The following is a 13,859-nucleotide window of genomic DNA, read 5'->3' as shown; positions in this document are numbered from 1 at the left end:
CCCTGATTTTTAGGTTACTGCTCTACAGATCTGGAAAAAGTTAAATATCATATCAATTTATCCATGTAAACTATCAATTTCTCAAATAGAACTACTTAAGCTGGAGAAAAATTATCTCCAAGAATTGCCAAGTCTATGAAAGCTGTGAGGGAAATTGCATGTCTTTTCTCAGTACTCTTTATTGTGACTACAAGTTCTGGGCTGCTATGTTGGTTGGTTGATGGATTTATTTGGTTTATGTTACTTCACATTTCTGCCACTTTTTGGCTAATAGAGAAGATGACGATGCATGGTGATGTGATGAAATTTATAAAGGGACACTCACAAAGAACACCCTTGCCCAGGCTGGGATTTGAACCTGGGATCCCTGGCATTGTAACATGCTGTGCTAACCATTGAGGCCAGGAGCTGCTTTGTTGGTTCTGTGTGACAATATTCATGTAATTTGGCCTTCTTTGGCTTGATTCTTAACATTTTACTTATGACTATTTGTCAGGAGTAAAAGTGATAGGAAATGATTGGCATTAAAACCCAATATGAAAGAAGAAGGGGTCTACTCAGATCTGGACTTGGGGGGGAGTTGTTACAGCCTTTGGCCTTCAGTGGCCAAATAATTGGTTTGAAAAGGGCCACAAAGTGGAGAAAAATTGAGATATTCCAAATGTATTTAAAAATGGAACAAATATTAGAAACACAATTGACAACTGAGGCCTCCCTGATGGCACAGTGGTAGTGTTGTTGCTTTGTAATCAAGGGGTCCCAGAATACACGGTGGAGGCACATAGTGGTTCGGATCCCACTTTAAACTGTAGGCCCAGTCCCGATTAGCCTTACTGTGCATAAAGTGGACTTAAAACACCAACTCAAACTCAATCAAACATCTGACAACTGACAACAAAAGCTGTATATATCTACTGTGTGGAGGGGACTGTCAGTGTTGTTAGCTCCAGGCTTCCATATATATATAAATCCCAAGCCTAAGCTCGGCACCAGTGATTGCACCTTGGTCATTTCTGTACGTGAAAAGATTTGGAGTTTTAAGAGTTAAAGTACACATTTGTTGTTAGATTTATTGGTATAAGTGTAGTATAAACAGAACACAATTTGATTTTCATTTTCTCTCTGCGAACCTTTAATGTTGCTTTTTATTGTTACTTTGCAGAAATGTTTCCCAGAAAGCCTTCAAGTGCAGCTGAGGCAAAGAGGAAGCAGACGACAGCCATCGTATTGCTGGGGGTGATTGGAGCCGAGTTCGGCCAGGACATTGAGGCCAACAAGAGAAAGGCAGCCGAGGACCAGAGGAAGAGAGGCTCCGTTGTCGAAGGCTTCGGAATTGGAAACAATAACTTGGCTCGCCTTACCAGTAAGCAATGCTAATTATCAATCACATTAGATTTTTGAGTGGTGTAGACGTGCATAGGTAGTGAGTTTGGATTTTAGTACCCAGGAGAGTAAACATTCTTTAAAATTAACCCAAAAATATGCAAACTGAAGAATTTTGATTAATTACACATTAAATAGTGTGTGGCAAAAGTAGATTTAGCAATTGAATGAGGCCTATTTTAATTTTCTCATTATCTGATAAGTGAATTTATTAGGGATGGACTAATAACTGATATTCTGCTTATATAATATCAAGCAGAAAACATTCAATGAAGAAACAGAACAATTCATTTACCTCCTTAATTAATGTGTATACATACACACAGGTGACTGCAACTGTGTATTTAAGGATATAAATATGAATTATACCATAGGGGCATACCATTGTCACAGGGGGACACCCAGACTGCATTTTTAACATTAAAGTAACGATTCTTCTTATACCGTAGTTAAGCAACATATTTCTTACAGCTTCTGTGAAACACTGTTCATTGAACATAATTACTCTTAAAATACTTTCCCAGATTTATAGCTATAAGTGAACAATTTTGTGTCATGGGTGGGACAGATAAAACACTGACTCTTCACTTAACCTTTTGACTACCACTACGTATGGCCCGTACGTAGCTGGCACTATTGGCTGAAAAGGAAATATTCTTGCATGTTAATGGGTAAGAAAACGTACGAATACCTCTGGTTGGGAAGGACCAAAGTCTACTTGTTGCTGTGACGTCATTTGAGCACGTGACTATCGCAAGCAATGAGCAAAGCACGCTCGTTACGCCATCTGTTGCTGAAAGTACGTAACCGTGCCATTGAGGAGACCTGTGAATTTTTGTTTTGTTGCATATTTTGTAAAACAAAAGCAGAAAAATATGGAGGACGAGGATAATAGTTTGTCGGATTATGTTCCGGAAGAAGAGGAGAGTGACTGTAATGAGTCTGCATATTCAGATATATCCGATGTGGAAGACGAGGCAAAGTCTGTCTGAGATTGGGCATACGTGAACAATCCTTTCAGTGATGCACGTAAGAATCCGTGTTGTAAGTTTGAAAATGACTATGATTTTCATCCTGCCGTCGTGGCTGAAGAACTGTCAACACCTGGCAAGTATTGTGAAGCATTTTTTTCGCATGTTGTAAAATATTTGTGTGCATGGACTAACAAGAGAGCCGACATGGAGTACGCTAAATCGGATCATCCGATATTGACAGTTTATTGGTCGTGGGATTCTGCTCTCTATCTACAGGCTGGGATTCAAGAGATTAATAAGAAATTCATTTTAATATCTGTGACTTTTCAAATTATGGAAAATAAATTATTTAAAACAAGGAGAAAAGGTAATTGACCTTTTAATATTCTAGTGGAGTTCAGGGGGGGAATGTAACAGTTAAAGGAGATTTTTTTTTTGTGTCATGGGTGGGATACAATACAAAACAAAAGCAAACCAAATGACAAGTCTAGATTGTTGGCTCGCAAGATAGAATAAAGTTACAGCATTTAATTTAAAGAATTGAGGTTCAGGGTCACTTTGACATGGAATGCCCCCATAATACAGGGCTGGCATTTATTGGGGAAAGCGACTTTGTGCCACCCTGTATTCATTAAAGTGGCAGAATTTTGTACTAAATCACAATGTATATTTATTACATATTGAATCAGTAAAAATTATCTGCATTTTCTTGGTACACTGAGAATGTACCAATTTATTTGTCCAATCGTTTATTTTTGATTTTTTTTTTAAACGAAGCTCTGGCAGATGGATATGACGTATTTGTAATAGGATACACATTCGTAACTTTTCTGAACAGTTTAAATACCTATAAGGCAACATATTGAAATTACTAGGAATCTGAAAGAACATTTGACGTTGTTATTTGCCAACCTCCTCCACAAACACGTGATTAGTAACTCCTCCCCCCTTTACAATATTTATATTTATACCAATATTTGTGACAGTGGAGTTTGTATATTTTTAGGCATGGCCCTCACGTACTTGCTTCTGGCTCCTTCTTCCCCCAAACTGCCCCTGCACACACCACTCCGCCGTGCTGCCATCGATTTGATTGGCCGAGGCTTCACAGTGTGGGAGCCTTACCTGGATGTTTCCAAAGTACTTCTGGGTCTTCTTGAACTGTGCTGCGAGGCCGATAAGCTCGTTCCAAGGTAAGGTTACGTCGTGCTTGTGTTGAGTTTGCACTTCCTTCAATTTCCAGGACTAATATAACAGCAAGGGACAGTGAAGTGAAATACTATAATTGTGATACATTTCAGTCTAGTTGCAAGTGAAACAAACAAATACTGTTTATGAACTGCAGCTTTTTGGCTTCACTCACAATACTTTCGTCAGGGTAATATTTGTTCTTTATTTATTCTTATTCCTTTAGTGACCTATTCGCCTCCCCTCATGGAAGTTTATTTCTCTAATTATTTTGAAAATACTATAAAAAATTACTATGCTTAGATGGTCTGCTACAAGTGTTTGAATTGAACAAAATGTAGGAAGGGGGAAGGGCTTTCAAAATTTCTTTCTTCTATATTTAGATATTTATTTTAACTGCTGTGACCTACCTAATAGAAGTCATCTTCTCAGAAATTTGTTTTCGCTGACCTCCGTGGTGGAGTAGTTAACGCATCATGCTACAATGCCAGGGGTTCCGGGTTCAAATTTCAGCCTGGGCATAGATGTTTGTGAGTGTCCATTCATCAATTTCATCATATCAGTCATCCCCATCTTCGAAAATTAGCCAAAACTGGCATAAAAATCAATCAATCACAAATTTGTTTTTGTCACTGAGGTTTTAACTAGGCATGCTCCAATTATCATGTCATTTTGGAAGACTGACATAACGGCATTTGACTAGTAGCAGAATGTTCACATACAACCCAGCACAGCTGCTGCTTATAAATTGATATCTTCGCCTTCACGGCCACTAGATGACAGAGTTCTGTACCAGCTGGCATGTCTGTACTGCAAGGATGAATTACGACCCCTTTTCATATGGGTGTTCATATTAATATGTCCACCACCTGTATATTGTCAGAGGGGTCCAGGGTAGATAATTTTCTTTTCAAAATTGGAAATGACTACAGAAATACAGTAGGTGTAAATTCCCTAGCCTTTCCCTCTTCAAGTCTAACACAGGGTGTAACCAAGAAATAGTATGTACTTTATAGTTTCATTAGAAACACTAATATTAATAATAAACTTCAGGCTGCTGTCCCACTTATACGTCTCGTTAAAGATATATATTTAGCACTAGTGTTTACCTACAAATATTTAGCACATCAAGTCATAAATCAGGGTGTCCAACAGTCAAGAATAGAAAGATAGAAAAAAAAACAGGTAAAGAAATTAACAGGTAGGTCAAGAAAGATAGTAAAAAAAAGTCAAGAAATTAATAGGTAGGTCAAGAAAGTCAAGAAATTATGGTTGTGCTCAAGAATGTTTGTTATTTTTACAGTATAGTGAATTTACATTGTTATTTATGTAGACAGGGATTTGATATAATTGAATATTTGGAAATCTAAGATTGTATTGAATTGTGGTTAGGATTTTTCAGTTTGTTTCTTAAGAATTATATTCTTGTATGCATGAAGTTCTTTATTTCCAACTATATATCTAAGTATGGGCGATTAAATAAATGTTAAAAAAGTAAAGAAGGTCAAGAGAAAGTCATCAAAAAGTTAAGAATTTTGGATTTGTTATTTTGGCATGTAGGTGATCTGGATTGAGTTATTGTGTGCCATGTGTGCTCATGTCTGTTCTTTTATGTTCCAGCATGACGTACGGCCTTCCTCTAACCCCTGCAGCAGACTCATGTAGAACAGCTCGCCATGCTCTGACATTAATTGCCACAGCTAGACCAGCAGCCTTCATCACAACAATGGCCAGGGAGGTAAGTAGATTTCAAGATATGTAGTTAGTGGCATAAAAGATTTTGAGTTTTATTTTGCTTCAGGCAAATTTGCACATGTGTGTTCAAGCTTTTGGAATTAAAAGATAGTTTTCAGCGCATCAGCATTAAAAACTAGACTTGACTACAATTTCTGTCTCCTAGAGCTGGAGTTCCCAAACTTTTTCGTTTCACGGTGCCCTTAGTGTTTCAAGACATTTCCATGGTGCCCAAGTCAGAATGTATGCCTGTCTAATTCTTGAAACCCTCAGTTAGTGATGTTAGGTTGCTTGCTTGAAGTTAAAAAATAAACACATATTTCAAATTCAGAAACATTTTGTGTGTAAAAAGTACTAAATAAGCACATATTTGGAAAAATCATATCATTTCACTGAAAATATTGGAACATTTCGTGGCACCCCTGTAAGCCAGACACTGTGCCTCAGGGTGCCAGGCGCACACTTTGGGAACCACTGTCCTACTGTCCTAGAGGATAGGTGTATGTATGTTGTGACTATCCCATGCTGTGTGACACTAAGAATAGTAATGCCTTGTACTCAGAGAGGTTGCATAATGATTAGATCTTAAAGGAAACCTAAGATGTGGATAATGCGACGAGATCGGAGGTTTTTGCACCAGCATGGAATATGAAGTTCTCATGTCGAGAACATGATCAAACTGCTGTTTTATTATTAGTATTATTATTATTATTTAAAATCTACTCATTCCGTTTTTTCTTCTGGGCTTCAGCCTCACTTTCAGACTTCCTTTCAGTATTTTACATTACACCGTTACCAATATAACTATGTATATCATCCAAGTTCTTCAATACTTGTTATCTCATTTATTCTCAAATTAAGGCAGACATGTTCTTCAGCTCAAGAAATGTGTACAACATTTATCAGTAACAGCAGACTTCTATCTCTTACAATGAGAGATGCCAGATCCATTTCCCACAGCCACTGACTTTTCATTATAACCACTTTTTTCTATAACACATTTGTTCTTATTTATCTCTGCAAGTTGTTTCTACAGCAAACCCTTTTAACAACACTTTAATCCTAGATTCCAAATATTGGTCCTGCATCACACTTACAGCATAAAAGGCATTCAGAACAACACAACCAGCCAATACTTATCAACAAATATGACACCAGGAGTGTACCTTCCTGTGAATCTTATTGGCTATTTCTACAATATTACATTTGCTCTGTTCCCCATCAATATTTACGTGTCGTACTATGAGGGTGAATCAATATGAACGAGCCTTGTGCGGAAAAACAAAATTTATTGAAGGAAACAGAGACATTGCCACATCCTATTTTTCTACATAGTCTCCGCCTTAGTGATACATTTTTGTTGTGGTAGGTTCTTCATGCCGTTCTCATAGAATGAAGCTGGGCGCGTAGCCAACCAGTTGCGCACAAAGGTTTCCACCTTATCGTTGGTCGCAAATCGCTCGCCCCCAAGTGCTTCTTTAAGGGGTCCGAACAGGTGAAAATCACATGGTGAAAGGTCTGGGCTGTATGGTGGATGCGGAAGCGGTTCCCAGTGCATTTCCACCAGTTTCTGCCACGTAACACCTGCTGTATGGGGTCTGGCGTTGTCGTGGAGGAACAAGACCTGGCGGATGCGACAGCCTTGTCGTTTGCATCGATACTGCACCGTAACTTGATCCAGGAGGCCGCCGTAGTAGGCCCATGAGAGAGTACCATTCCCAAACTGAGCCTGCAGTCTCCAGTAAATTTCGGCCAGTTTGACGTTTTTCTGGGTGAGGAACTTGATGATTATGCGTTGCGCAACAGACACTGGCACACTCTGCTCACTCATCGTGAAAGCTACTAAATGAAGCATGCGACACGCCGGCTGTTCTGGTTCCTGACTCACGACAGCCCCACCTACCGGCCGCACATGCCCAATCACACCTGCTACCCATTCCGACGCTTAGCCAATCAGGGCTCATTCATATTTGATTCACCCTCGTATATGTTTAGGAAATGATTTTTTTTTTTTTTGTTCACGTAAATTATTAGCATGATCAAGTGGGATCCAAAGCTAGTATGCTAGAGATGCAGCGAGTTCATCATGATTGATATAACTCTTGCCTTTCTTTGTGCAGGTGGCAAGATACAACACATTGCAGCAGAATGCACAGACGCTCAACGTGAATCTCAGCAACTCTGTTCTCCACCGAGCCAAGGCAGAGATCTTGCGAGGGGTGGAGCTTCTTATTGATAAGATGCAGAATGAAATGTCAGATTTGTTGGTGGAGGTTTGTAGTTTTTCTTGTCTTATGTATACAAAAGCATAACAATATTACACATACATTAAGATACATATGTGTGTAATAAGTAATCTGCCGTTGTGATTTTAAGGAGTAAGAGTGTAAATCTTAAACTACATTGGATTTTGCAGATATCCGGAGGTGATTTCATATGAAATTTGTTAATAGTAAACTCATAAGTGTTTGCATGTTCCTCATTGTCTTTGGACTAGATTGTGATAAAGAGCAAGTTTGTCTACAAGTATACTTCCTAATTTATTTATTTTTTGTACAGATAAAAGTTTGTATGTGCCTGTCTGTGATGTTTATTGTTCTCTGTCAACATTTCCTCCATGGGACTTTTGCAATTGGTAATGTTCCAGTGCAACAAAAATATAGAAAATCAAAATGCTGACATCCTAAAAAAATATGTCTAGTGTATAGTATATTGTTTTCCATCACAATATTTTCACTGTCAGACTTTAGTCGTCAGGTATTTTGAATCATATGTTATTCCGATCACCTGTTGATAACTGTTCATACAATCAAAACATCACAATGAGAAACACTAAGTCATGTAATCCATACATTTCATAGTATGTAAATTTTGAGATTTTCAAGGCACATGAAGTGAGTGTGAGAGAAAGAGAGTGAATGAGTGTGTGTGTGCATTTGAGCTTTAACAGAACTGTTGTTCATCTGTAGACCTACAAATTTTTAATCAGTGTACACATTCCATGACTTATAATTCTCTGGTTCTAATAGGTGATGGATATAATCTTGCATTGCCTGGATCCTGGTCATCTAAAAGTTCGTCCATTGAGGGAAGTTTTCCCTGCTGTGTGCAGATTCAACCAAGTGAGCCATTGCCCCAACACCCGCCGCATAGCAGTTGGAGCTAAGAACGGCCACTTTGCCCTCTATGAACTCCGATCAAACAAGTGCCAGGTAAGTTCAGTTGTCCAGTGACTTTTTTTTTATGCTAGGAAATTTAAGGACAATACATTCATTTGAAGTTAATTGTGAAAATATGTTATGCTGGTATCGATTTCAGTGACACATTTGTCTCCATTCATAAATTTGCAGTTTGGGGAGGGTAAGATATAGATATGTATTATTGTTGAGACATCACACTACTGGCGTCACAAAAGACCCCCAAACTCTTTTTACAAACTCCTTCCTGCGCAATCAAAAATTACTTATTATGCAAAAGTACCCTTTGTGCATCTTGTCTACAGTGTTAGTAGCTATGATTGGAGTACCACAGATGAGGAAATTGATATGTAAAATCCGTACAATTAAACTTAAACAATATTTAGATAAAAGAAAAATGAAAATGGTAACTAAACTTTTGTAAATCCAGAAATTTAACTTTTTTGACAAGCCTCGAATATATAATTCCTGTAAAGATGGGGTATTTTCTTGTTACAATGTGAACCCCATATGGACACCCTGTATAGGAAGGCTAGGACAGGACATAGTCAAAATACACATGGAAATGATTGCTGCTGGCATGTCTGGAACAAGAAAATAATTGCACTATTATCATACAAGCAATAGAACACGGCTTGTACTCCCCAAACGACATGTCTATGCGCCACTGACTCAGTTTAAAAGGAAGCTGCCATTTTCCAGCCATTTCCCACCCTTTTTATGGAAGAACAAGACGTGCAAGAGTCTTTACGGTGCAGAATATGTGTTAACAATAATATAAAAGAAGAAAATCGCAATTTCAGTGAAAAATAACAACATTATGACGTAAAAAGTATGAACATGACAAGGTATCTTTTAAAAGATAGGTGGTACCCCAGGGCCTACTTGAACCTATCTTTTTAAAGATAGGTGGTTAAACACACTGGCATTGGGTGGGGGGAGCTGATTGGGGCTACACTCCCTCTCAAAATTTTCAAGTGAAAGCAGTATATAACTTGGGGAAGGGGGAGGATCCAATGGTAAATGCAAACCACTCTTAAAATGACCTCTGATTACCATTTTTGCCTGTGGAGATATTTTGAAATGAAGGTTAAAGATGGTAATTACAAAATATTTATAGTCTATAACACAGCTATGTAGTAGCCACCTTTTACAATTCCAGCCACCTCCATAAAAAAAAAAAAGAAAATCCTGCATACACTAGTGGTTATACACAATCAGTAAAACTAATATGCATTGAAAGTAACAATTATTGACTGATTGAAGTGAGAAGTTTTAAACAACTGAAGTGAAAACCCACTTTAAAAAAGTTGTTTCCAATCAAACAATTTCTTTTAAATGTACTGTCATTGCTGATGCAAATATTTATTTTATCTTTATGTAAGATATGAAGATAGTAATAATGTTTTCTGATTTAACAGATGATTCCTGCCCATGGAATTGCCATAACTGCATGTGCTTTCTCTCCTGATGGGAAGTTCCTTGCATCTTATGCTTGTGGAGAAAACAGGCTGTCCTTCTGGCAGGTAGGTTCTGCAGCCTTTATACAATGGTGGTGGAGTGGTTAGCACAACATGCTACTATGCCAGGGGTCCCACGTTCGAATTCCTGGCTTAGTGTTCTTTGTGAGTGTCTCTTCATCAATTCATCATATCGTCACTCATTCTCATAGTTGCGATTAGCCAAAAGTAGCAGAAAACAAAAGTAAAGTAAGGCAAATCAAATAATCAATTTTCCAGTAAATGAAGTAATCATGCAATTGTGATATAAAATAAGGTTTCAGCTATCAGATCACTCGCTCGACCTTTTATTTAGAGACCAGACATGTTAGATTGGCAAGAAATGCCCTTTCTTTCAAATTTGAGTAATATAATGTCTCTGAAGAATATTTAAATTCCTTCTGATGAGTATGTCATGAACAGACGCAATGTTGCTGCTGAAAGCAGTTATAATATAAATAACTAGTGCACTTTGAACCGTAAAGAATGATTCCAAATCCTTTACAAATCATAAATCGACAATAATTTTGTGCATTTATTTTACCTTAATAACAGAAGGGACTTAGTTAATAAAAGGATACAGGGTGTATTGCGTGTCCATGCTAGAGGGATCGAGAAATAAATGCTCGCCATTTAAAACCAGATAATGATATTGCTGTATTTTTCATATGACAGGAAAGGGAAACTCTCCGAGATTGTGCAACACTGTTTTCAGACAGCTACACGGTCGCACATGCGCGTCAATAGCTTTTGTCTCGAAAGGAAACCAGGTGCCATTCACTAGTCGATCGCGCAGTGGAAAACATGTGGACACCGCAACAGAAAGTTCAGTGCGTGTTATGGCTAGTAGAAGAGAAATCTGTTACTCGGGTTCAACGCCGTGTTCGTCGTACGTGGAATGTGGAACTGAGGGGCCGCATCACAAATGCAGTAGCGCTTGTGACTCCCCAAATGCTAGAGAACACTTGGTGGGAAGTTGAATACCATTTAGATGTGTGCAGAGCCACGAAAGGTGCACATATCGAGTTGCATTGAACATCATCTGAAACGCGGTGAGTTTTGTATCAAGTAAAAGTAAAAGTTTATGTTACCAATACATTCTGTTCACTAGAAATTATCACTTATTTCTCGATCCCTCTATCGTGGACACCCTGTATATAGGATAGCGAGATCTTAAAAGTTGGCAATACAAGAATCCAGAATCACCAAATCAACAAATACACAGTCTTGACTGAAGGTTGTGGGATCAAGTCCTGGACAGGACACTGTATTTTATTGCGTTTGCTCTTTCGTCTAATTGTCAGTCATCTTCAAAGGTACAAAAATAGACATTAAATAATGAAAGTGCAAGTAACATTTTGGCCCACTTTTATTTATTAAGGAAGTTAAATATCTTTATGTTATACTCAAAATAGTTCAAATTAGTGCTTGATTGGCATTGGGACAATGTTGTCATAGTATCCAATACTGAAATTCAGTACAAGGAAATTTTGAAAACATAATGTGCAAGAATGCAAACAGAAATAGAATTAGTATTTTGATAACAATTCAGATTATATTTTTACCTCCCTAGACTTCCACCGGTATGTTTGGCTTAGGTAATGCCCAGACTCGCTGTGTGAAGACATACAGCACCGCCCCCATAGTGGACATTGTTCGCCTGAACCCCATGCGACTGGCCAGACTCATCTGGATCAACAACAAGACGGTCACGCTAATGCTTGCAGATGGCACAGAGACTCGGTTTAATGTGTAAATATTCTGTTTGCAAGTCCAAAAATAAGGAACTACCATGTTTATGTGAAGTTACCAAATTTATGTATTTTATGTAAATATTCTATTGTTATTTGTTAAGTTCTAAATGGGAAAAATGCCCCTCTTCTATCTAGCTCAGTATTGTTTAGTAATGATCTCAGTATATATCCAGAGCATATATATTTTATTTTCTGTTTGCATGGGAGTTAGTCCAGTGTAGTAATAGTTCCTATGTAAATATTTCTGTATTCATTTCAAGAAAATCATTGTCTTTTTTGGGGGGGCAAACTAATTAGTTGGTGCTGATAACTTCATAATTTTTTCCATTGGAAATTTTTTATACATATACATAGTCTGAAATTTGTCATTTTGTTATGCCTCTTACAAAAATAAAAGCAAATTTAATTTTCACTTCAATCATAACAATTATTGAAATACACAGTGTCCTTTCTACTGCAAACTCTACTAGACTCTCCTTTGTCAACATACATATTATTATTTACATATAAAGTCAGTTCATTATGTGTTATCAATACATGTATATATTCATATTGGTCCTTTTGGTATCCATCATAATTTCATATGAGTTGCAGATTTCCATGGCAAAATTACATAGCAACCATACAGTGTAATAATATTTTGTTAATTATAATAATGGGGGAAGGTTGCTCAAAATAAACACAAGTTAAATTTTAATTTTGTTACAATGAGCAGCATGATGGTATTTATTTACACTGTATGTGATATCTGAAAAATTAAGACAAATCGTGTCAAAATATTTACCTCAGTTATGGATTTCACAACTAATTCCAATGATCCAGGTTTTGTTAGAAATCTAACTTGTGTTGATGACCATGTCCATGTAAAATCCACAGCATTGAGAAATTCAGTTCTAGCATAAGGAGAGAAAAAAAAATTATTTCATTTCTCTGGCAATCTGCATACAATATTTTGTTGTTATTTATTTGTATGTAGCCTTGACTTGAGGTATTACAGAAACTATCAATGATTTTATCATTTGTGAACCAACCTTAGTTGAATCATTGTAAGGAAAATCTTGCAGGCAATCAAAGTATAAATGATTGTGCAATATCAAGAAATCATGATGAAACAAATTGAATTCAAAGCTCCTGGATTACTGTAAAGCACCTTGGAAATTTACTTTATGATACAGAGAGGACTCAGAACATATTATACAGAAACAAGCTAATATTTTTTCCACTTGTGACATAATAGCAGACATTTGTATCCACACGCATTGAAATAATCACAACTTTTGTAACAGATCATTGCTGCACAATACAAGTAAGCAAGCTTTAAATATAAATGTTCCTGTACAAATTTACTTACATCAAGATAAAGAGAATGATTATTGTCAATTCATTGCTTATTTTGTACAGTTCCATGAACATAGACAACTTGTATGTGAATGTGTCAGAGAAAAATGTTAAAATGGTGAAGGAAGGGAAGAAAAGTTAATATTTACTAGATTATGAAAAACATGTGCTGCAATAAATCTGCATTGATGTCCACTTTCTTCCCGTACCAATTTATCCAGTTATTTAATTTATCTAAATGTGTATATGTATTTGTATAGTTCATTATGTACAGTGTATATTTTCACGTCTTGTGTACATGAAGTATTTATAGATGTCAGCAAGAACCTAAGACAATAACTAAAAAAGAATTGTGTATTCCTTTCAATGGTGGTTTTGTGAAAGCTTTACATGTAAATTTGACTTGAGAAGCATGTGTATGAGCAGCAGTTAGCTCTTGATTGGAAATTAGTAGAGATTGCTTGATTGTTGTGTTGGAATATGTGTGTGAATATTGTTATAATCTGCAAGTGTGTGCACATATCTGCGTATGTGATATTAAACACTTTACAACATTCCTTGTAAAAATAATAAATAAACATACCCATATGTGGTCTTTCATTCAAGCATGTGAAACAAAATTCCATGAAGTAGCCTGAAAAAACATAGTTCCACACATCTGGTAAACCTGGAAATATCAGGGAATTTGGAAAAATTAAAATCTCATGGAAATATCTGGGGAAATCATCTAATTGATCAATGAGTCCGAAGGAAGTATACATCTGAAGGACTAGAATACGCTCTTGCCTGCTG

At 37.0% G+C, this 13,859-nt stretch overlaps 1 protein-coding gene across 11 annotated transcripts in view; it reads left to right on the top strand.

Annotated features, from left to right (window-relative positions):
* Positions 1–13,647, top strand: part of Rbcn-3B (WD repeat-containing protein Rbcn-3B) — a 142,689-nt gene extending 129,042 nt beyond the window's left edge. For all 11 annotated transcript variants that reach the window (XM_083143021.1, XM_083143019.1, XM_083143025.1 and 8 more), the window contains 7 exons: positions 1,163–1,363; positions 3,364–3,550; positions 5,166–5,283; positions 7,400–7,552; positions 8,309–8,491; positions 9,898–10,002; positions 11,549–13,647. In XM_083143021.1, the coding sequence (XP_082999147.1) occupies positions 1,163–1,363; positions 3,364–3,550; positions 5,166–5,283; positions 7,400–7,552; positions 8,309–8,491; positions 9,898–10,002; positions 11,549–11,731 (1,130 nt within the window). In that variant the 3' untranslated portion in view covers positions 11,732–13,647. The remainder of the gene's footprint in view (positions 1–1,162; positions 1,364–3,363; positions 3,551–5,165; positions 5,284–7,399; positions 7,553–8,308; positions 8,492–9,897; positions 10,003–11,548) is intronic.
* The last annotated feature ends 212 nt before the right edge of the window (positions 13,648–13,859 follow it).

The sequence above is a fragment of the Lepisma saccharinum genome, chromosome 21 (genome assembly GCF_977018435.1).
Source record: "Lepisma saccharinum chromosome 21, izLepSacc3.1, whole genome shotgun sequence".
Classification (NCBI taxonomy): domain Eukaryota; kingdom Metazoa; phylum Arthropoda; class Insecta; order Zygentoma; family Lepismatidae; genus Lepisma; species Lepisma saccharinum.
Note: the sequence above shows the minus strand (reverse complement) of the source record. Positions and strands in the feature narration are given on the sequence as shown.